This window comes from Cheilinus undulatus, linkage group 1, assembly GCF_018320785.1.
Source record: "Cheilinus undulatus linkage group 1, ASM1832078v1, whole genome shotgun sequence".
In the NCBI taxonomy this organism is placed as follows: domain Eukaryota; kingdom Metazoa; phylum Chordata; class Actinopteri; order Labriformes; family Labridae; genus Cheilinus; species Cheilinus undulatus.
In genome coordinates this window covers 51,252,775-51,277,828 of record NC_054865.1, presented here as the reverse complement: position 1 = coordinate 51,277,828, position 25,054 = coordinate 51,252,775, and the positions used below count along the sequence as shown (strand labels likewise).

At 40.8% G+C, this 25,054-nt stretch overlaps 1 protein-coding gene across 4 annotated transcripts in view; it reads left to right on the top strand.

The window, feature by feature from the left end:
* Positions 1-25,054, top strand: part of znf609b (zinc finger protein 609b) — a 146,135-nt gene that overhangs the window by 91,197 nt on the left and 29,884 nt on the right. For all 4 annotated transcript variants that reach the window (XM_041785291.1, XM_041785299.1, XM_041785284.1 and 1 more), the window contains exon 3: positions 12,546-12,771. In XM_041785291.1, coding sequence (XP_041641225.1) covers positions 12,546-12,771 — 226 coding nt within the window. The remainder of the gene's footprint in view (positions 1-12,545; positions 12,772-25,054) is intronic.

The following is a 25,054-nucleotide window of genomic DNA, read 5'->3' as shown; positions in this document are numbered from 1 at the left end:
AAGGCAATCCAGCCATTTTATGTCTCTTTCTCTGACTCAAGGCTGATTTGAATGTTTCATTGAAAATCTATGGAGATGGAATTGCAAGCTGATGTAATGAATTGGTGTTGAAATTTGCCGTGATGCTGTCTAACGCTCAGTGTTGTTTGTATGACAGGCAGATAAAAGGAGTTGGGTCCTTTTTTTTCTAACTGGGTGTCAGTGGTGCTGAAAGAGGCACTGACTGGAGCCAGTGAGAAGTGTAATCTCCACCGGCCTCCGACCTCTCTAACTCACCAAAGATGTTCACTGTGTTCGCCCCCGGTGTCAGAAAGAATTACATAATTGAGGCAGGAACACTGAACTCAGCCAACTAATAGCACTTCAGCAAGGATTGCTTTTTATTTAGTAATAATGGGCCCCATGTGTCAGGAGGAATTTCATTTTCTCTTTTCTAGACGGATGGTTTCATTCTTCTGATGTTTGAAATGCTTTATTAGGCTGGAAAATTTACACTGTTCAATAGTTAACAATCAAAGTGGGACTCATTAGATCTGATTTGCCATTCAAGTTGTGAAAAAAAGAATTAATTGATCAAATCAATTTGTTGCCCTACTACTTGGTATTTATAGACTTTTTCTTGTAGTTTTACAACAGTAGTCTTACAATCACACACCAGACTTAATGGTCAGTTAAATTAATCAGTGACATCTTTTATTAGTCAAGGTCCACAATCCTGGTCAAATGCTCCGTCTAGTGGATCAGACTCAGAGATTTCTTCTCATTTTCTGTGATGGCACCATGTCAGACTATGCAACAAAAACCTTGTCCTTTCTTAGCTGACAAACTGGAAACTCTACAATCTCGATCCCAGCAAATCACTGGATGCCATCATCATGACTGTCGATGGTTCATTGGTCGTCAGGGAGTGCAGTCAAGCAGTATCAGAATAAATATGAGGATATGTCCTTCAAATTGAACTTGAGATATGAATGTGGTAACATTCATCCATCAATCAATCCATTTTCTCCTGCTTATCCTGGGTCTACCCCAGGGTCTCCTCCCAGCTGGATGCATCTAGAAGACCAGCAGCTGTACTTCGACCTCCATGGGGATGCCTGAGCTCCTCACCCTATCTCTAAGGCCAGCCCAGCCACCCTCCTGAGGAAACTCATTTTGACCATGAATGTGGTAACATGCTTATAAAATGAGCCCAGTTCGCTTGCTATGCAAGCATTACTGTCTGCAAACATACCAGGAGGGAAAAAGACTGGGTGCAGGGTAGGGCTGGGCAATTATGGCAAAAATAAAAATCATGATTAATTGAACATTTTACCTTGATTATGATGAATGAATGATTATTCCACCCCCAACCTCCAACCCTGTTTGTTCTGTAAATATACAGTGCTTAACAAATGTATCAGACCACCTGTCATATTTGTCTCAGAGACCATCCAGCATCATGAAGTGCTTTAATGCCGACTCTTTCATTTTCAGTGAGCTCTCCAAGTTTTACCATTTTGAACAGGAATGAGGAATTTCAAACTGAATTCACCTTTTTATACTCAAATTTGAGCCGGCTCACTGGGCCTCTCTGAGAAGTCAGAAATTAATCAAGCATAACATTCAACCACTAAAACTCATTTTTCTGTTCAGGAATGTAAGTAAATAACTATAATTGGACATATTAATCAAGAAATAATAATGTGCTTTACTATATTTTCAGTTTTTTTGTAAATCAGTACATTTGAAAATTCATGGATAACAACAATAATTCTATTTTAGCATTAAAAATGTCATTTGGGGTAAAGAGCTTCTACATTTTGGTGTATTAACCATTGCAGAAACATAAAAAATGATTTTGGTAATTACCAATGCTGTTAATTTAGGGCAGCTGTGGCATAAACCTTATTTTGGTTAGGGTTAGGGTGGTCTAATAAATTTGTTAGGCAGTGTATGTATAATTTTAGAACAAACAACTGAAAGGAACAGGCATAGATTAACAATTTCTGGTTAATCACTGAAACATTTGAAATCAAAACACACATCAACTGAAGTGATTTTTTTCTTAAAAAGTCACATTTTTCCAAGAAAAGAGGAAAAAATTGAAATCATTGACAAGGCAGATGTACGTCAGTTAGAGGTTCTAAATGTAGGTTTTGATTATTTTTCGATTAATTGCCCAGCTCTAGTGCGGGAAATTGTATTATGTGACTCTGGTAAATGACAGTACAAAGATAGGGAGTAAATGTTATCCTAGTGGCCGGCGTCAGGAAGATCCATGTCACTGGTGTCAGGTCAGGGTGTCAAACCAGACGGAAGATGAAAGAAAAACTCTGACATGCCAGTCATGTCAAATCATGGTGATGGGGCGTCTTGGCTTCATCGTTGGTTACGTCACACTACAAGAGAGTTTGTCATCCTGTGTTCATATTCAGGCCCAACAATGGGCTTGGATGATGCAATCGGTATAAAATCTGGATACAGTTTTGAAGTCTGATCCAACCTTAAACTGTGACCCAAATGCCTGCCTCTAGAAGCCACTGTAGCTGTCCTTAATGGCTACTGCCATGCTGCCATGATGCTCTTTTAACTGATGTAAACAACAGAGAACTGATAGCAGCAATAGCATCTCATAGGAGCAGTTTAGCACTAATTTGATCCAGGAAATGGGGATGAAGCTGTACATACGCTGTGCCAAGAGATAGTCGTACATAATTGAGAGAACATTCAGGTCATGGTTGTGGATGTAAACTTGCAAAGAGGATCTAAGGCTAGTGGTACTAGCTCTGCTAACATTAGCCACATTCTGTAAACCACCTTCATACTGTTTACTAACTGTTGCTGTGATCCCAGACTGTTTTCTGGATGTTTTCTTGACTCTAAGCTAGTTCACTAAACACTCTTATAAGCTGTAAACTTACCCAAAAACACGACTGGTTTTTATTGCAATAAAGGAAAAAAGATGTAAATCTGCATCCTTTTACTTTGAGTCCGTCTAAGTAGCATTTATAGCTCGTGTTTGAAAATGAATAGTTCATAACACTGTAACATAGCTGTAGGCAGATTTAAGCATTTATGACTGTATCCCTCAACAGCTCTAAGCCCTCCTGTGGGCTCACATAAGTACAGACTGCAGTATAAACAGATGATAAAAGTACATAAAGCTGTTGTAATATAAAGCATGCCTTCATAACTGCTGCTTGTAAAGACAACATAAAGAGAAGAGAGGAAAATTAAAGCCTTGTGCCGCTACTTTCTCCCATTTTCACCTCACGACAGCAGAATTCTGCTGTCAGCCAGGCTGAGTGGACGGCATTTTTCATGAAAGCTTCTATGTGATCGAATATTACTGTGATTTGTTATTGTTGTGATGAAATAAGGCTTTCTTTCTCACAGTAAACACTTTTCCCCACATCAAAACACTTCAGTTTCTTTTAAAGAGTGGGAGTTTTAAAAGTCTGTTTCCCATCTTCTCTTTCATACATAAACTGAGAAGATAAAACCACGTCTGCGGTCAATCCAAGTGACCCTTTGTGTTATCTGACCCGGCCTCTTACTGGGGTTAAATGCAGGTCTTGACTTTGTGTGTGAAAAGATAATCACATAATTATTGAGGCATGGGTATCATTCCCAGTGTTGCTGGCTTTAAACCGCTTCAGGACAGACTAAACTAGTATTTAAAAGGAGAAGATGAAGGAAAAAAGATGCAAGGTCTGCATGAAGTACTGCTGCTACAGCACCAGGAAAACATGCATTTGTTGTTGAGCTTTGCGTGCTCTGAACTCAACATGATTCCCTGAGTCCTTGAACAGCAGTGTCAGTGAGAGGGAAGATAAATCATGACCTGAACATGCACTTCTAATACCTTGTGTAACATGAGGGTGATGTATAGAAATATTCATGGTCTGAAGCAGATGCTATTATGAAAATGGATGTTTTCTTTATTCTCATCAACATGACTTAGTGTGGGTATGTGTAAGGCAACAACACGTTGTACTGAACCAGTCCAACAAAAAAGTTAATCCCCAAATATTTCAATTCACCATGCACATCTGTAATGTTAGCTGTATGCATCCTCCTGCCACTAGTAGCCACTGTAGCTCCAGGTAGTGGTTACCATAATGCTCTTCTACCAGCATGTAAACAAGCACAGTGAGCAGATAGCATTGTCTGTGTCTCCAAGGAACAGCACAGTTTGGTGGCATCTATCTTGATCTAGAAAACAGAGACAGAAGTTAGCACTACTTAACAAACCAACTTCACATCTTTAACCACTGCCACTGTGATCCCTTGTTTAATCACAAGTTCTAGATTTTGACTGTTCTTCACTTTAGCCTGGTCGACTAAACACCAGAATGGAAGTAGTTCCCTAGGAACATTCCTAATATCAGTACCCATTTTGATTACAAAGCAGCAGAAATAAAACTTTAAAAATTGTATGCAAACTCCTGCAGACTGTCAAAATTGCACAACTAGAGTGTAGTTGTGCCTGTTAGCCTAGTTGTTAGGTAGTGCCCCATGTGCTCAGGCAGTCCAGGTTCACGTCTGGTGTTTTTCCTGCATATCTCACCCCCAAACTTTCTTTTCCATCTCTATCTACTGTCCTCTCTAAAATAAAGCCATCAAAAGTCCAAATATATATATCTTAAAGAAAATTGTACAACTATTTTGACACTTCCATACTGCTCTCTTTTGTTTTTTTTTCTAAATCATCAGGAATTTTTAGTACTAACATTAACATGACAGTGACTGTCATTTTTAAACACATGGTTGTGAAAGTATGTGTCGTCAAATATGCTGAAGAACACTTGGGAGTTTACTATAACTAGGTACTGTAATCTTGTCCTAAAAATGTAAAGGTGATATTCTTACTGGTGTAAATAAATAGTTTGATTAAATTGACCATATTTTTCCATTTTTTGCTAAGCAAGATTTTTGTGAGAAAGGAATTAAACGCCTGTCCCAAATAGCCACATGGTCCCATAAACGCCTGGTCTGCTCAGAGATTGAGACAAATAAACGCCCCGGCTATTATTTGGTATTTTACAGTAACTTAAGATCAATAACTTACTTATTCAGCACAAGAAATTATGGATTATAGATGGAGGATTGTAAATCATGAGAACTTGTTCAGCTATCATGAGTTGATGATAAACGATGAGATTAAAAAAGTGAAGAATAAAGATGAAGTAAATTAAAGTGTGTTTTTATAAAGAAATTCAGAAGCTGAAGCTGAATGATGAATCTTTTCATTAATGCTCATTTCTTCACATGCCTTAGCTTTAGCAGGATTGATCGTAAGAAGAGTAGAATCTGTTCAGTCATTGTCAAGTTCAGACACATAAACTGCTGACTAAAGTGTATTTACATTGAAAGACTCATGGTGTAATATGGTCAGCTACATTCTCGCCTCACACCAGCCACTTGAGAAAAGCCAAGACAGGTGTCTCAGTGCGACACTGCAGTGTAATCCTTTCATAATCCCCAGCCAAGCTCAGTGCTCGGTTTCTTAATCCCAACTCTAATAAACAAGTTAAAGCTGAAGTTAATGTGTCCAGTAAAAAGTGCAGCATGCGTCTGTCTGCCACAGCTGACGTTATTGTGTGATCACTGGAAATCCAGACGGAGTTTTTCCTCTATCAACACAGAGAGGCATGCTCAGCACCACACAAAGATTCAAGGGATTTCTGTCAGTCACTTGAACATTTTTCTACCCAGTGTGGTTGTTTTTTAAAAGAAGCTGGCATGGGGTTTCAGTTAAGAGAGGGCTTGCGTGACACTCGAGCATTGTGGTTTCAGGGGGAGATTTCCAAATCTGTTTGTAAAGTCTCGCAAGGAGGGAAGAAATCATGGAATTTGGCATCGGCTGAGCGTTGGGTAGAGCCTTGTGTGATGTGACAAAGTGTGTAGTTCAGTGGTTTTGTTGAAACCCAGGACAAGACTTAGGCTTTTCCCTCTGTGGGTTTACATTCTGCAGCTTCACAGAGAAAGTCCTTTTGTTCACTCATCCATTGATGGGAGCTGGAAGCAGAGCAACACTGCTCATGTACATTGTAGCTGGTCTTATGTTTGTTGTGATTTGGCTCTGGGTATTTTCTGTCGTGAACAGAGAACGTTTCTCTGTTGTGCAGTCTTGGTAGCAGGATTTAAGTGGAAACAGCAAAGTCAAAACTCATGAGGACGAGGAAACCTGAATATATTGAATACCTAAATCTATTAACAGATTCTACATAGAAATGAAGAGTCTGTGCTCTGGAGTCTGGATTTACTGCATGGGAAATGTTGTGGTTTCTGTTTGCAGCACATTTGTAATCCAAGCTGTATTTTAGGCTTTAGTGTGCAGTAGAAACGCTCTTTATAGACAGCAAAAAACAGGCAGAGCATTATCCTCACTAATGACACATCAGCTCCCATCAGATGTATTCTAACGAAGATTTATTGATCTCTATAAACAGATATCTGGATAAAAGTGCAGCCAGCAATCTATTATAGATCAAGCATTTCAACTTAAGCCACAGATCTGCTCGACACTGTGTTAACACTGATTAATGTTTAGATTTCCTGACTACCTGAAATGCAGTGATCGATCTGAACTCCATTCACAAAACAAACATTAATATAATTTTGTCCTCCTCTGAGGAGAGACCTGGCACAAGTTTACTTTGTACTTTTCACAGATCTGAATCATTATGCTTGATCCTGTTAAGCTCAAGTAAATCTTGAGACAATTGGATTGTCTTTAGGCCTTCACCACTGATTGAAGTTTCTGTATATCTTGTAGTTTTCTGTTGAAACTTGATGCACAGGCTATAATGGATAAAGAAATGGCGGTGTTTATATTGCAGAGATTAATGACGCAAGGACAAGGGTGTCCTGCCTTGCTGTTGTTCATGTTAACCCCTGGCTTCAGCCAAATGACAGAGAAATTAACATCCTATATATTAAACAATGACAATGAATGCCACATGGTTCTGAGACTGGGCTTTAAAACATCAATCAATGGAGCTGCTACACAACAATTAAAAACCTCAAGAATTCCAGGCTCAGAAATTCTTGTGCTTCAAAAAAAATAATTGGAGAATTTTAATTAAATTAAAGCTATACACAGAAGCCAGGGGAAACTGTGAACTCCTCTCTCTATTGACATTACCCTGTAAATTATAATTGCCTGATGCCAAATGGGCTTGAGACTCCCATCCTGGTCATCTCAGATGTGCACTGAAATAAATGGAAATCAGGTGTTTAACTGGATCAAGTCTGACAAGAGCTGCAACGAAGAGTTGATTTTTCTGATTATTTCTGAAGTTCATTCGTCATTGGTCATCTTCAAGCTTCTTGAATTTGAGTATCTGTTGGTTTTGATGCTGTTAACTCACCACTGGACTGTCTGCTGACAAAAACAAGACTTTATATGACACAAAAAGAGTTATGGAGAAAATGTACTGTTACTATGCAGATTTTATTATTGATTGGAATGTAGAGGCAGGTCAGTGAATGTAGCATTATAGTCCAAGACAAATTTCCTAAAGGAAATGGTCATGCCATAGCGTAGGTCATTGTATTGTATCATAAAGGCGGCCTGACTCCTAACGACTTGGCCTCCGATTTCAAAGTTGCAGGCACAATTCCAAAGTCGGAGTAAAATCATGGGAGTCTCGCTAAAGTTGCAGACTGCTCCTGTTGTCTCAGTCGTCAGGTGTAAGGTGGTCATAAGACTCGATTTTAGCCATTTTAAGGCGGTCTTTCTTCAGTCTTGGTGTTACGATAATATCAAACACGCTTGATATTGTCCTAAGTCCTAAGTCTGGTCGTATGCAAATTGTGTTTCTCAGTGGCGCAACTGTCGTCTGTGACCAATGGGAGCTGGTGTTGTGCATAAACACATTAATTCACTTCAGTCCTCAAAATATGAACATGAGCATAGATCATTCTAGAGCTGCTGAATGTCGACACAGACCTCTAGAAATCTGCTCAGATCTGCAGTCAGATCCCTGCACCTGTAAGTTTGTGTATCTTGTCTGTCAATTCAGGCTAAAATGACATGAACGGTTAACTGCCACCGGGATTTTCAAAGTAAAAGCCCGATCAGTTTGTTTCTGTGTTGAGACGACCCGCGTTTTTATACGGTACTTTTATTCTGTAGTGTTTCTGGGATAGTTCCTCGGTTGTTGCAACAGCATGCGAAGTTGCTCCGGTGTTAAACTTTCCTTTCATTTCTGCACAATGTAAATTATTTTTTTAAAAAAAAGGATTATAGGAGATATTAACTCAAATGTAGTCTCCATCTCCTTTGACATCTGGCTCTGCTCAAAAATTGTTGCTGCGAATTTCTAACAGATGTATGATGGGAAATGATCCCAAAAGGAGTCGTATTCTAGTCTTGTAGTTAGTGACCACTAGTCTTTGCAAAATCTCAGTCTGAGAGTAAAAACTCAACAGCTTGCCACAAAATTGTCTTTAGATGTGAGAGGATGTCAGATGTCAGTCTTTTTAAAGTCTTTTAAGAGTTTAAGCAAAGTCCTCTGGTGTGAGGCTGGCACAAGGCAAGCACAGTCCAGTACCAAAAAGCAAAAGCAAATTTAAATGTGCTGCCAATAATACTAGACTTTTGCTGATGGAACGATTTCATTTGGAAAAGGAGCTCATTTTCTTATGTCCAGAAATGATTATCTCAGCCTAAATTTGTCTCAGATATCTCCAGAGTGTCGACACAGTCTCTAGTTTGAGGTTCGAGTCGATACAGAAGAGGCTCTGGATGAACCTGTGTTCACCTCTCGCCGTGGGCTGTCACTCTGATGGAGGGCTGGTTGTGTGGTCTTGTCTGCGGCTCTCTGTGTCTCCATAAGGCCTGGAAACAGTGTGTGGTGACAGCTCGGGTGATTACCTGTCCTGTCTCGTTCAGTCAGCCGGACTGCAGCTTGGTCACGTCATGCATCAGTGACTGACACGCAGTGATTACGATGTCGTTAGGCCCGACCGTCGGCCGCTCTCTGCACACATTAATTTGCTCTTCCCCTGAGCAGCGGCAGAAATGGGCTATCCATGCTCATTTCTGTAAACTGAGAAATATGAAGCTTATATGATGTCAAGTCTAAAGCTAATATTAAATTTCATCAGGGACTAATGTTTGCTTTTCAAAGCTCTCAGTTCATCACTGACTCAGATTTCTCAGACAGTGTTTGGAATTGTCTCGCACAGAAAAATTCATGGCAGTATTGCTTTTGAATAACTTGTGCTGTGAGTCATGATGAACTGCATCATTTCTTATTCATCTTAAGATATCAGATTAATGAAAAATCCAAGAAAAGTATTGTTCATCCTGCTCAAAGTGTAACCAGAACACAATGGAATCAGCTGTTGAATAAAAACATCTTCAACAGACACAATCATTTATGAAAAAGAATTAAAAAGGTTATTGTTGTTGGAGCAAGACTTTCTAAGACTTGCATACAAAGTGCAGCAGAGTGTGATGTTGTCTGGCATGATTATGAAAACTTGAAATACTGGATTAATAAAAGGAACAATAATATGAAACAGGAAACCATAAAAAAAAGATATTCTAAGCAAGAGTTTGGACCAAAGACACGGCAAAGCTGCACTTTAAGACGGCAGTGCTTTTAGCTTAATGCTTGTGAGGCGATGCAACAATTTGAAGTCATGATATCTGTGAGTAATGTTCACCATGTTCACCATGTTGCCATGCCATCTAAAGTTGGCATGGCAACATGCTAGCTTTTGTTATTGGGTTCTTAGGTTGCACTTACACTAGGCCAGTGATTCTCAAATAGTGTGGCAAGCTACACTGCTGTAGCATAAGGAAAGACAAGGTGTGCCTTGGGAATTGTACAACCATTCTTTACTTTAACTGTACAACAATTTAAGACACTGCATTATGTTTTACAGCTGCTATTTTGCATAGATATGAATGCATGCCAGGGTGTAGTCAATTAGGTCTGCTATGGGCAAGGCACACTGCATTAGGCAATCTGTACCATACCTTAGCACACAACCACTGAAGTCAAGTTGGTACAGAACACTCACACTTTTCAAACTGAGTCCCATCGATGGCAGAGATGGGCTTCAGCATGGTACAGTCGCTCATGTATGCACACCTGTGCTTATGTGCATGCATGGACATGCCATATCCAACCAAAATGAAACAAATGATGCCACAAAGTGAGTAAAGATATTGTATGGTGTCTGTGGATTTCTCCATTATGCTGCCTCTGTGAGAGCATGCGTCTTGTAAACTGCATGTGTCATTGTAAGACATGATGATGTATCACTGCACAGTCCCGGTTGGACTTGGAACAGTGCAGGTGCAGGCCAGCGGTTACCGGGGAGGGAAACAGTTGTGCCTCATCAACTAGCCCTAGTGTGAGTGTGGCCTCACTAAACATTTATGTATAGAGCAGTCGAGTCTCTAGGGAAATGTATTAATTTTGCTGAAAAGATGAAAATTAGAATTCATAGTTTGTGAAGAGTGAATGTTAAAGTTGACATATCATCCACATTCCTACCTTTAATACAGTCCCCTGTGGTCTAAATGAAAAGTCTATGTCATGCTTTAGTCAAAATATTCTATAAGTCAAACACCAGAGGAGGTTTTGACCCTATATAAACAAGCTTTAAACAGACTTTCTCTGACTGTCACTTTCAGTATGCATCTCTTTAAATGCTTGTCATTCGACCCTCTTTTCTTGGGGTGCAGCCGTCTCCTTGAAATGGCAGAAAATGGAGATAGGTGAGGGGCAGGTTTTATAAACATGGCAGCCGTTGTAGCATACAAGGAGCACAGATTTTTAACAGACTTTCTGGTTATGAATTTTTTAGATATAGTCCGACCAAGAAACGCTTGCGCTGAGATATTCCCCAGGATAACTACTTTGACCTGGTGTTGCAACTCAAATGCGGTCTCAGTCAGTAAAGTCATTTAGGTTTCTCTGGGGACCATGAAGTTGATTTTTGAAAACTGCTTGGGGGTGATTGATTTTTTTCAGAGTCCTGTTAACATCAATATTACAAGAACATGTTAACAATACTGGAGCCTTTATTGTGCATCTGTGGAAAGCATCGTTACCGTGTTGTGTTGGTATTGATGGCATTAGCTAAATTCATGGGTGCAAAATCCAAAAATTAGATCCTTTTATTAGAATTGTGTTACAGCAATCTATAATGAAATCTGTAATAACCAGAGAAATTATTGATCATTTTGAGTTTTCATTGCTGAAGCTGTTTGGTGTAAAACTTCAACAACAAACACACAGAAGAAAGTTTCTCAAGTCTTGTAGTGAGTGTTAAAGCCTTTCTTAAATGAGAATATCTGCAGCGCTGCCTTCTATACTTAGATTTCCATTAAGTTGTGCAGGTGTTAGGAGAATATGAAAAAAATATTTTTTTATTGCTAATAAAACCAGTGTAGGTACTGTATTCCTAATAAAGAAGAAACTAAAAGCCCTTGCCCTGGGCCATTAAAATGAGCATTTCTCCAAAACCAAAGTAGCTCCATAGTTTAGATAATTGTTGTACCAATAGTTTAGATATTTCAGTCTTCATTAAGCCAGCATGTTAACATCCCCATCCCTGAAGTGTTTACCTTCTTTATAATGCCATAAATACTTTAGATTCTTCACATCACACTCAGTTTTGAGCATTAAGTAGATTAGTAAATTTTTACATGGTGTATGGTTTTATAATCCAAAGTGTCAATTGTTATTGTCTTCTAAGGGTAATTGGCTCCAGCATTGGCAGCATATTCCCAAACACTGAGTGCTTTATTCCCCATTAATGACTGTGTGCTGTTGGCTGTAGCATGGCATTCCTCCTGCAGTTCAGCACTAATGATTTGGAGCTCTTTAATGTCGACTGCTTTGAATGAAGAGCACTAAGCCTGGTGTCACTGCGGCCCTTAAATTACCATCAGTCTCCCTCTCTTGGTCTCTTTTTCCACCTACACACTTCTCTACCTCCAGTTCTCTCTATCTCGCCTGCATGCCTCTCCTCAGATGCTCCCATCTCTGCTCCCTCCCTTCTCGCTCTTTTCATTTTCCACGTAGGCCGGCTGTCTCTTCATTGCTGTCACAGTGTATCAGAACAGGTGGAATCAATTACTGACCCTCAGCAGCCCGCTCCCACACCGCAACTCGCTCTTTAATTGAGGGAATTAATGAGCGATCAGCCTGTGAGATGATTTGGTGTCACGGATCTTGCTCTGGAGGAAAGCTGGGGGAGGGACTGTTTGACCAAGCCTGCATAACTAATTCTGTCCTTCCACACAGCCAGTTCACATCTCTCCCTGCAGTTCCTTCCTTCTAATCACCTCTAAGGTTGAGGAAAGACACAGTTTATTACAACATTAAGTGCTGCATCACTTCTTTACTGATTAGGAGGGTTATAAAGGGGTGCTGCTGCACCTTGATGACTTCCATGTGTTCAGCACTTTGTTTACTTCCCCTTGTTGTGGCGATCCTTTGGCTCTATCCTCTCTTCTGATCTTTATGTGTTTGCACAATGTTTCTTCAGTGTTTCATGTTCGCTTTCTTTCCTTTCTTCTGTCTCCACAGATGGAGTCTCCTGTCTCCACGCCAGCCCCTCCCCCTCTCCACCTCTTGGCTACGGTAGGCAACAGTGAGATTTCCTCGCCGTGTGAGCAGATAATGGTCCGCACGCGCTCCGTGGCAGTGAACACGTCCGATGTGGCCCTGGCTACTGAGCCTGAGTGTTTGGGACCCTGTGAGCCTGGCACCAGTGTCAATCTGGAAGGCATCGTGTGGCAGGAAACTGAAGACGGTAAGCAAAAGGATTCGTGCCGTGTCCGAGGAGCCGGAGTTTAGGGAGAGGGATGATTGTGTCTCACGATTCTATCACGTCAACTCAGGTTTCCTGTTAGTGAGTTAACAATCCAACGCTTGACAAGTCTGCTTCACAGTGACTGGAAGACCCTACACTAGGGCACGATAAACAACATCATGTGGATTCTTTGATGTAAAACCAACATAGTACATTAATTCAGAAGTAGATGCTCTGCCTGCGTTCCAGTGCCATTGCACTGGCAGTATGGATGCACAAATGCATCAGTTTGACATTGGTGCAGGCTGACATTAGCCCTTTTAACAAACAGTGGCCATCAGCAAGTAATGTGGCATAAACAAATATCAGTTGCCAATTTTAATCGCTTGTGTTCGAAGAATATATTCTGGCATTTGGTACAATTAATGCTGATTCAAATAGGAGATTATTAACTGTGCAGAAGAAGTTGCCTGTTGCAAAAAAACCTGATCTGTTCTCATGTTCAAACACAAGAGAAAATCTTGTCATAAACTTACACCAAAAGAAAAAATTGATGTCAGTATTTGCTAAATCTTTCCTTGAAGTGTCATATTGGCCCTAATTTACACAATCTACGCATTTCTAACTGGCAGTGCCCTTTTTTGCTACAAAACCTATGAAGTAAAGCATTTTCAAGGCTCAGCATCATAGGTGCTAAAACTACCTTGGCATCAGCTTTTTCTTGTACTTTTAATCACTGACCCAGTCAAATGTCCATAATTTTGCTTGAATAACATTTCTCATCAATCCATTACTCAATAATAACAACAAAAGTCCCTTCAGCTTGCCTTTCAGACCTATAATTCCAGGTCAAGAGTTGCTACTTGTGCTGAGGAAGGATTTACTTACATTAATTTAATGTTTTATTAGTGATGGTTCCCAAAATGAAAGCCATTATTAAACATACAAAGCAGTATTAGACAGACCTAATGATCACTGCTGAGGGAAGGAGAAGCTGTTTGCTAACATATAAAGTAGGACTGAATGCTACTGGAACAAACAGGCATTGCGATAGTTTTTCTCTAAGTGATATGTATTTCAGTTTTTTGATAAAATAATTAAAAATATGACCTTATTAATGAACTGCCTTTTATGCACATTTTTTAGCTGCCGTGAAAAAGTCTGAGTGCAACTGATGGTTACCATTATGCTCAAACAGGTGAGCTGCCATGACTATCACACTGCAGCGTGCACACGTAAGCTGTAAAATAAACAATCAGTACAGCTGTGCTGTGAATGGTCTGTTTATCAGCAAGCACCGAGGTGAGGTGTCATCTGTAATGGAAATCAACTCACCTAGGATTGGCCTTGTGTAACTCAGGGTCTGCCTGAAGCATCAGGATGAGGATGCAAGGTCACCTGCATCCTGACATAACGAAGAGACGCTGCACAGAGCTCTCATCTCTGGCTTCTAGAGATGATTTCAGGCAGACTTTAATTCACGTTCATCACAGAAACAAGAAAACGTGCAATTTAGCTAAAGTCCAAAAGCACAGAAGTGGTTGCATGATGTGCACCAGGTCACCTGACTACCTTGCGCTGTGACTATTGTGAAGTGGGCACTACTGGAAGCTGTTAGACACAGAGCCTTGAGCCTGAACCTGATGCAGATGCGTAGTTACCCTATGTAACTATTTGTTGAAATGATGCAGACCGCAAGCTCTTTGATAGGTCCACAGGGTAGCACTGGGTGACTGCCAGTCTCTGAGAATGTCTGCAGGCATATTGTGTGTACTCTACTGGGAGATCAGTGGCAGTAGATGACAATGCATGTTATCAAATCTACCTGCCAGCATACTAAAAATACCAAGCATGCATTTCGTCATCCATGTTTCTCTTGGTGGCTTAAAGATTGCAAAAATTCCCCCATCCCCTGCCTCAGCTGATTCCTCCACTGAATGTCTCCATGCTTTTCTTCCATGCAATACCTGCAATAAAATCAACTGGTGCTCAATATTTCATAACATTTCCAACATAATTTGCTCACTTCTGATTGCATGGCCCAGTAGCATTTATGTAGAGTACTGCAGAGCGAGGGGAACACACCAATGCACAATTATGGAGTATAAACCAGGCTTTAGTTATTTATGTTCAGTAAAATTGTATCAAAAAAGTTTGAATCATCAAATAAATGCACAATAGGAAAGATAATAAATTGGAAATATAATGTGAATCTCCTCTGCATCCTTTCCTTTTTTTTTTGCTGAGTGCTGAAGTTTGGCAAGTAACAGACGGGGGGTGGTTTATTTTGTGCTTTTTTTTTTGACAAAGCTAGTGTGGATACTAGAAAGCATCCAGAAGTTTATCAGGCTTTAGTGGTGCTTCCATTATTTAAAAAAATAACAATTTTTCTGTCATTACATACATGCTGTGCTTGTTAAAATAGAATTAGTTCTGCTGTGACTGCCTGAGGAGCTGGTGTTGGTATTATTATATGCTTTGACAGCACACATGCAGCATAGTATTGCCCACAAGAGTAGCAGTTGGCTGGCAGTTCTTAGGTGGCCTTGATTTAGTTTTTCTGCTCAGGAGAGTGCAGACAGGAGTTTGTTGCATCAAGATATCTGCTCACAAACAACATGCCTCATAACACAAAGCACTTTTTCGCAGGAGTGCCGGTTGGGAATAGATTTGGCTTCTCTCCTACAGTGCAGTCCGAGTGAAATCTTAGACACTCACAGTTTTCGTCTCTTTGATGGAAACCGCATTCAGCTCATTTAATTTTAAGATGTATCACTGGCACTATCGGGCTGTGCTGGCTCTGAAAAACTGCCCTGTTTTTTTTCTGTCGTGCATGTGAAATACTGCAAACACCTAATCTTCAAAGCAGCTCGCGCTCACTTGCTCTGCGGGCATGCTGAGTACAAATCGCCCACACAGCCACAGCTCTGCTTGTTGGTTTCACTCAGAGGAACCGAACAGAAAAAGGTCCCTGCCTCATCAACATTCCCAAAGCAACGTCCCCGCTATTGAGTGCTCCCCCCCACCTCCCTTCCTCCTCCTCTTTTTGATTTTTGCTCCAGCCGTGGGCTTCGTCTGATTCACCCCTGTCCTCTCCTCTATCCCGACTCTTTTCTGTTTCCAAGCATCCAGCCGGGCGCCCCTTGACTCTGTTTCCAAGCAAACTGGGAGAGAGCGAGTGCAAGGCTTTTAGGAGGGAGGGGGGGCAAAGACAAGGCTACTTCTGTTAGTGACACAAACATGGCTCCAAGCCAACACCAGTACTATGTTTATGCTCCCTCATTCTCTGCCTCCCACGGAGTGATTGACCCTCCCCCTCCCCCTTCGCCTTGCCCCCTTTTCCCTTTCTCCGTCCAAGTCCATCCTTTGCCTGCACTCTCTCTTCTCTCAAAGCTGCTATTTTGGCTGAAAAGGTGGTGGTTTGGCCTGATGGAGCCGTTTTTGCTTCTGATTCTACTCTATCTGGCGCAGCAGGGAAGGGGCTTCTGGGAGCTTTTGAGTGGTTTTAAAATGGGTATGTTGAGGGAGAGGGTGCACTAAGCAGGTGTAGCACACAGGTTGTTACGGCCATCAGAGCTGCGAGGACAGAAAACATTTCCTGTCTCTCTCTTTGAAGCTTGTTTTTCTTATCTCAGACTAAACCTCTATCAGGGAGACAGTCGGGGTAGAAATATGTGATGACGGATGACGAGATGGATTCGATAACTGTCGCTGTGAAGTGCTCCCAAGTTTGCAGACACCACAGCTTGTTCCTTGCTGACAAAATCATCTTTTGTTTGTTACGGGATGAAAAATGGCTGCTCCTGAGTCTTCACCAGATATTTCAGTGATTGTCAGTTTAAGCCGAGATTGAATCTGCGTTTCCAAGGAGGCGTCTCTGAATAGCCTCCATTGTACTGCACACAACATTAAGCAACACAAAGAGTTGTATTCCTCCTACATCATTTTAATGGTACAAGCCCACAACAGCCCACTGGCTAGTTTTAAAATGAAGGAGACCCAGATGCTGTTCACTCTAAACTGCGCTGCCTCTTCACTGTTTTCCCTGAGAGACCCATGAAAGCCAGCTTCTCTCATTGTGGGGGCAACTGAGCAAATGAGAACCAAATGAGGAAATCAAGCAAAACCAGGCAGAGCACCAGAGGAGAGCAACAAACAGAGGCCCCCCAAGACATTGCAGAGGCATTCTGATTAGTAGTGAAGTTGAGTAGTCCCCACTTCTCTGCATGACAAGTCTCATACAGAGCTGTTTAGGCATGCACCGTGTGTGCGCTCGTTTCATTTAGCATGCCAACCAACAGCTGCTTCATCACCTCCGCCTTTCGGCCTTGTGGGAGTAAATGAACAACAGGCTCTCGGTAATTGTCTCAGCCTCAGACGACTCTGCCAGTGCCACGGAAAGAAACAGATGAGGAGGAAGCAGGCGACACTGAGCAGAAACGGATCACAGGAGCTGCACGTTTGGTCAGCGCTGACAAGAATCTTATCTGAGGAGGCCAAATAAATCTTTTATTATTTGCAGTGTAAGTCTAGTATAGCAGGCCGTTGAGCCGATATCAAGATTGAACCTTCTGGATGTTGAGATTTTTCATTTTCCTGTTAGAACCAATCTTTTTTCAAAAGTGATTTTAGCGAGACCCTTCATAGTTTTACAGCAGGGCTTCTGTTTCTTTCATCATCAGATTGTGTTTGTTGATAATATTATGAAACACACTTGCTATTTAGAATAGCAACATGTGGGAATCATAAATTGCTATCTTTTTGCTTTGCATGGCATAAATTAATCCACCATATAGGTTGCAAAGCTTCTGTCCATGGGATAAATGGTCAAGCAAGAGCTCACCATTGGATATTTTTGCCATCATACTTTATTTGATGTTGATAATACATCATAAGGACATATCCACTGCTAGTCTTTATTTGGATTAGATTTAAATTGCATTTGATGTTTGCACTTTATAAATACCAATGTGTACATCACTAGCTTTCCTGTATGATGTAGCATTATGGTTAAAGTGGAATTCAGTATGTTTTCAATGCTAAAGCTATGGTCAAAGCTGGATTAGGCGGTTCGACAGGACTACTGTCCTTCTAGTATACAATCACAGCAGTAGCAGTGATTTATCAGCGGTAGCATGTCCAGCTCTTCTATGGCTGCTGCCTCCCTTCAGCTACAGACCTTCCTCCTGCTGAACCTGCTAACAAGTTAGAAAGCAGTCAACTGGTTTTATGTCTGGTGGTGTAAGCATGGACACATTTTACAAACACACACTTTTTGTACACACTCTCACTCTCTTTTTGGCACAAACACAATGCATGCTGTCTCTTAAGCCTGTGGTAGTATCTGAAAGTAGACTACAGTACAAACTCTGCTATTCTGATCATTTATTCTCATCGACTTCTGGGTTTAAGTCTGGTGCAGAGTCTGTGGAGCATGTGCGGAAGGAAATCGATCTCCATCAGCATTATTATTATGGTGTGTTAGTCCAACTTAAATTCAATTTAGAACTATTTCAGCTAAATTAGCATGTTTACACGCATTTTTAAAGCTCATGTTTAGTCAGACTAATATGATAAATCCACCTTTTCTAATACTGCTTAGACATCTGAAGAAGTGCATGTACAAAATAACCCATAATACTTCAAAATGACTCATAAATGGTCAACAGGAGGCTGTGGAAAGTGCGTCAGTGTCATTCAGGCAAGGTGGGGGTAAGCGAGACATAGACATGAGGAAGGGTGGGGGGGCAGAGCGCTGGTATTTTAAGGCCCGGCACTGACACAAATCCCCTCAGCGCAGACGAAGCGGTGGCAGCTCTCAGGGTCGTGTCGACGGAGCAACGGGCCAACCCCTCCCAGGCTTAGCATGCTGATACCTCCAAATGTCATCTCTAAAATGCTGGAGAAGTTTATTGCTCTTGAATCACGGCCCAGAACGCCTTGGCTTCTGCTCCGGGGTAGAGAGGGAACACAGAGGGGGCCCCTTTGGCCAAACACTGCAGCTCCATGCCAGTGCACGCACACACCCCTCCCCCTCCGGCCAAACACACACATCGACCCTCAAGTACACAGCGGGCTATTCCCCAAGCAAGACCACAGCTTCTTAAGCTCCCTAATAGATAAATAATACAGGCTGTTTGTGATAAAATGTTTGTCTCATGGATTATTTATGCAGCACACATTACATCATTGTAACAGTGCAATCATTGGCTTCACATCAGCACTTAAAAGCTGTTGAATAGAGGTCAGTGTGAAGCGGATATTCCTGTATAAACAAATGAGACGAGAAGTCTTCTGTTTCCTTTTCTCTGCTTTCTTTCTCAAACCCTGTCAGCGAGTCGAGAAGGAGAATATTGTATGAAAGGAGCGCTCAGCTCTGTAGCTCACTTGCCAGCTATGCTTCCTTGCTCTTTTGAAGACCACCTGTCAGTGGCCTCATTGAAATGTTTTTACAAAGGCGAGCGATGGCTGCTCCCTGTGAACTCACCATAGAAACTGTCCTTGAAATAAGAGTGAGCGTTCTCTGGAGGCCTGTAGCCCTCTGCCACACCAATGAGCAGGAAGAAGATAGAGTGAGAAATCAATCACAGAAGACCATCCTCTGTTAACAGTAGAGGACACAGACTGAAAAGAAAGGAACAAAAGATGTAATGAGCCTTTTTCTACCTCCATCCCTCTCTTTGTATGATTTTATTTACCAGTTCCTATCTGTGATTACACCCCTAATGCACTACCCTCCACTTAAGATTTCCATTGTCAACTGGTGGTTTTTAGAGAGGTCCATTTGCATGTGAATGATGCTTATTTGATCATTTAAACATGAATTGTTTTATCAGTAGGGTAAGTGGTTTCACTTCTTTGTCTGCCAATGTGTTAACAATGTTTAAGTGACATTTTTAACACTAGTCTAGAACACAGAGAAATACCAAACCACAATAAGCCTTTGTGGTGCGTTAGTGCATGCACCAGCCTAATCGATTTCTATAACACTTTTTGATTCCAAATATCAGAAGATGGAATTCTCATGACTGAGGTGCCGAAATTGTATGGAAACTTGTCTAGGAATTCTTTTTTTTTTTTTGTTGCCAACATTATCATTTCAAAGTTAAACAATCCAAATGCATGACAGTCTACAGAAAGCACTGTGTTTGCAACAACACTCACATCAAACCTTAGAAAACTCTTCCTCTCCCTGGCTTCAGTAGTAAGTATGGATTTGGAAAAGGACATCTAACATGAAGGCATTTGTTTACAATATTGGTCTAAAATCAAAGCTAAATAGTCTTTATAAGATTAAAGTTGATAACAAACAGGAAGAAAACTCCAAGGCACTCTCTTTAAGCATTAAAATGCCTTTATTTTCACGGCATGGACATGTGTAGACCTTAAAAACACACTTCAACGCGTTTCGGCATCAAGCCTTCAAACCTTTGTTTGACTTCCTAATGAAGGCTTGATGCCGAAACGCATTGAAGTGTGTTTTTAAGGTCTACACATGTCCATGCCGTGAAAATAAAGGCATTTTAATGCTTAAAGAGAGTGCCTTGGAGTTTTCTTCCTGTTTGTTATCAACTTTATGAATCCCCTTTTTCAAAGAGCATCTCAAACAAACTTTTTATTGAGTCCTAGAAGCACTCCTCCCTGTGGTTTTTTAATCTTTATAAGATTAGTTCGCGTTTTCAAATCTTCTTTAGGCAGAAAACACTTGAAGCTAATATTTCTTTGAGGACAATGAAGTGTATTGTGTCATATCCTAACATATTGCATTGCATCATGTCACATCAGGTTGTTTTGTTTCCTATCCTGCAGTATCATACCATGCTGTCATACAGTGCAGTATGGCATCATGTAGTTTAATATCATGTTGTTGTGTCGCATCGTATCATGTTGTTGTATCCTGCAGTATCGTATCATTGGGTATCGTGTGTTGTGTTGTATCGTATCATATCGTATTGTGTGGTATTTTGCGGTATCGTACCGTGGTGTGTCGTATCATGCAGTACCCTATCATGTTGTGTTGTATTTCATCATTTCAGTCAGTTTCTCTCATGTTGTGTCATATCCTGTCGTATCGTTCAGTATCGTGTTGTTCAGTATCGTATCATGTTGTATCCTGCAGTATCATATTCTGTTGTATCATATCATGTCAGGGCTATTATGGCAAAAATCAAAATCACGATTAATTGAACTTTTTTCCCCGATTACGATTCATATATGATTATCCCAGCCTCCTCATCCATGACTCTATTTGTGCTGTAAATATTTGTATGATTTTTAAACAAATAACTGAAAGGAACATGCACAGATGAACAATTTAAGGTTATTTATTAAAATCCAAACACACATAAGCTGAAATGTTTGGGTTTTTTTTAACCATTTTCCTAGAACTGGTATTTCTTGCTAACAAAATAAATAATTTTATGATATTGCATAAAAAGTAAGGAATAACTTTGCTGCTCACGCTGCACAGTCGGCCCCGGGTTTGAGTTTTAGCAGACTGGATGGGACAGTGTCATGTGACTACTACTTCTCCTTTTGGGTTTCTGGCAGGCTACATGCACTGTGACACCTGGCTGCCTATCACATGACTACACAGCCAGTAGTGTGTTTTAAGGCGGTCGTACATTAGTAAAGAGAGTTAAAAGGAAAAAAAAAAGAAATAATTGACATTGCAGGTTCATGTTGGTGAGAGGTTCTAAATGTCATTTTGATTATTCTTCGATTAATTGCCCAGCAATATATCATGTCGTATGGGGCTGTATTGTATCGTGTCATGCCATATAATTTTATATCCTGTCATGTTTTGTCATATCTTGTGGTATTGTGTTGTATCCTAGGTCCTGTGTCGTATGGTATGGTATGGTATGGTTGCCGACAGGTACCTGGATTGCATTTTGCCTCTTAAGCTTTTTTCAGGGACAGTTTTCCTGCACACAACCAATGGATCCAGAGTTCATGAAAGTCTTTCTTATGCTTACTGAAACAAGTATATTTTTTAGAATAAATTTGAATAAAGTGAATAAAGTTAGAAACTAGATAACGAGAGGAGAAGAGCAAATGGTGAATGACATGCCCAAAACTAGCCATAGGTCTGACTTAAACCCAGGTCACCTGCTTTGAGGACTACAGCCTCCATAATGGGGCATTTTGGCTGAACCACTTGGTCACCATCTCCCCCACACCATTCTATTTTTTAAAGATTATTTTTTGGGCTTTTTTGACTTTATTATGATTGCAAAGCTGAAGAAGGACAGGAAACAATGGGAGATAGTGGGGGGAGACATGCACCAAACAGTGCAGAGACTGAGAATTAATCCCACAACCAGTGCGTCAAGGACTGTAGCCTCTGCATATGGGCATCCACTATGCCCACTAAGCTAAACCAGTGCCCAAAACCATTATACCAATAAGAAATATTAATAATAAAATCTGGTCCTGCACCTACAGACTGCATTTAAAAGATTTGATCTGGGGGCTTTTATGGCTTTATTCTGATTGGACATAGAGTGAAAAACTAGAGACAGAGGTGGTGGAGGAATGGCATGTGGGAAAGTTGCCACATACCAGATCTGAGCCCAGGCTGCTTGCTTTGAGGACAAACGCCTCTGAACACGGGGTGATTGGGCATAACCACCAGGCTACCAGTACCCCAAGAGACGGCTTTTTATTTGGCATAATCCTAATATAAACATTGACAACAAGGCAGCTTTCTGTGATGAGGAAGGCTTGATTGGTAACTGCAGATACACACATATACTCTCATACTCAAAACATTCAAGCTGCAGCTCCTGGAGGGTGTTTAAGTTCTTCTTTTCAGTCTGTAAACTTGGCCCTCTTGGGCTTTTTTCATCCACTAACGTTGAGTCGACTTTTATAGGGAAGATCTACTTTCCAAAGATCCGAGCCAACCTTAACCCTCATCAGTGTTTGCTATGCAAGAGTGGAAGTGAGCAATTTCCAGGCACAAATATGAACACTCCCATGTTAGGAATTCATCTTAATCCTCAATATGTGGTTAAAAAGATCCTCTCCATGGAACTTAAGTTATAGATAGATAACTCCTCATTCTTGCAGGGAGGATGCTTGTCTTGTTGGTTCCAAATTAAGTCCAAGGGCGGTGTGACCAAGATGGCGCCTGACTTAACCTAAATCTCTCATGAGAGGCTCGGTTTCTATTCATATTGGCAGTCAACTGCAATTTTTTCAGGCACTTAAATGGTCATGAAACATAAATCTCATGCCCAGAGGAATTGTAGGCTTTGCCAGTGGTTGTCATAAGATATCATGTTTGCTATATACACGTCAACGAGAGCTTGAGTAATGCGCCTTTGGCAGACCTGTCTCTTAATCTCAGCTCCATCTCCTTTAAGGAAAAACACCAGAGGGGTAGTTTTTACAAAGAGATCGTAGATTTACCAAGATGACATTTAAGTATGCTGCAGCTTGCCTGAATACAAATTATTTCCAGTAATAGATGCATGCAAAGCAGATTGAGATGTCAAATATTTATTTTCTGGCTGTTACATTTGTTACACATGATTTTTGATCCCCTCCTTGTGTAGGAGTAAATATGTACAGATTTTCCAACTTCTTTCTGGAGGGAGAAAGTGCTGCATGCGGCTGATAATGTTGTGACTGTGTGGAGAGCATACTAATGCTCCCTTCCTCTGGCTCTCAGTGCTATGAGAGAATTGACCTTCTCACAGGCTGTTATTCTTGTCAGAGAGAGTGACTTTGCACTTTTACCTCCTCTGAACCGGAATGCAGCCTGAACTTTTCAGATAGAGCTCTTTCAAAGGCTCTGGAGTTTAAAATAAAACCATCAGGCACAAACATTGATTGAACTTTACTTTGGTACTGAGGCTTGAATTTCTGTATATAATGTTTATCCGTGTTTTATTTCCTTTAACAGAATTAACAACTGTGCTCTGACGGCAGCTGTAAAGGGCCTGCAGCAAACATTGACTCGTTATTACTCAGAATGTTGTGAAAAAAGTTTGCCATTTCTGCCCCCAGTGTGTGTAAATGCACAGCTATCTAGAAATGTGAGCACTCATCATATGACTGAAGGAGCTGTTTTACTGAAGGAAACTTTCCATCTAAAATCATCCTTTGTAATGAGACTTTGTAGCACAATAACATTTTGGCAAATCATTTTTTATTTCAAGTGAAAATCACTTTTTTTTTCTCAGGGCCGTTTAGAAAAAGAGCATGTAGAAGACACTTTTTATATAATTATTTACAGATACTGATATTAAATCTAACCCTGAGCAAGACAAACCTTCTTTATACAGTCAGAAACCTTGAGCAGAACTAGACGCACTGGTGGGCCACTTTCTACTGAAACACTCAGAAAGTTGACTTGACAGTTAGGCTGGTTTGTCTGCTCTGATCCAATACTAAAGTACTAGAGGGGATTGCTTTATTGATAAAAGCAAGTCCAACTCTGCTGCAGGAGGTGGTGATGTGATCCCTTTCAGCTGTTTTCTTTTGGACAAGGGATGTACTGATGCAACATTTCAGCAAAACAGTACATCAAGCAGCAGCAGGGTTGTATGTTGAACAGAGAGAACAGTGACAACCTGGAGCTCTGTTGGTTTCATAGGAAGGACACAACATAAACAGCCAACGACCATCAGTTAGCTGGCTAAACATTTAGAGTCAGATCTCTTGGTAGTTGCAGAGGTGGGCCCTCTTGAGTGTGTAGCTCCTTGAGCAAAAACCTACACCTGATGGCTGAGCTGTACACATTAGCGCTATATGAGCCAGATTATGTATGCTCTTGATCTGTACAGCTGATATATTGGCAGTAAATATCGATTTTCATACCTGATGAAACTGATATTGAGCTTTCAAGCTATTTTCAGCAGATACCGATACGCTGATAATATAGTGCATCCCTAATATTCAGCACAGCCCTGTGGATGTGAACAGGTGAAGAGGATCAAAGGTCAGTGGTGATAGCGCTGCTACGTTAAGGCTGACTCAGACCACACGATTTTTTTTGTCATTCACAACAGCGCCATGTCAGACTATGCAACTGAAATCTTGACCTGTCACAGCCGACCGACTGGCTACTAAGGCTGTTGGAACAAATTTCAGGGTTTGAATATAATTTGAATATTTAAAAAAGCATTAATATTCAAATCGTTCTCAGGTCTCTCCCCTCTCTCCTTGGCGTCTACTTCACTCATATGTAGGTGTAGGAACCAAATGTTTCATCACATGACACGTGACATAATAAACAATATGGTTTTCACACAAAACACAGAGGCGCCATAAT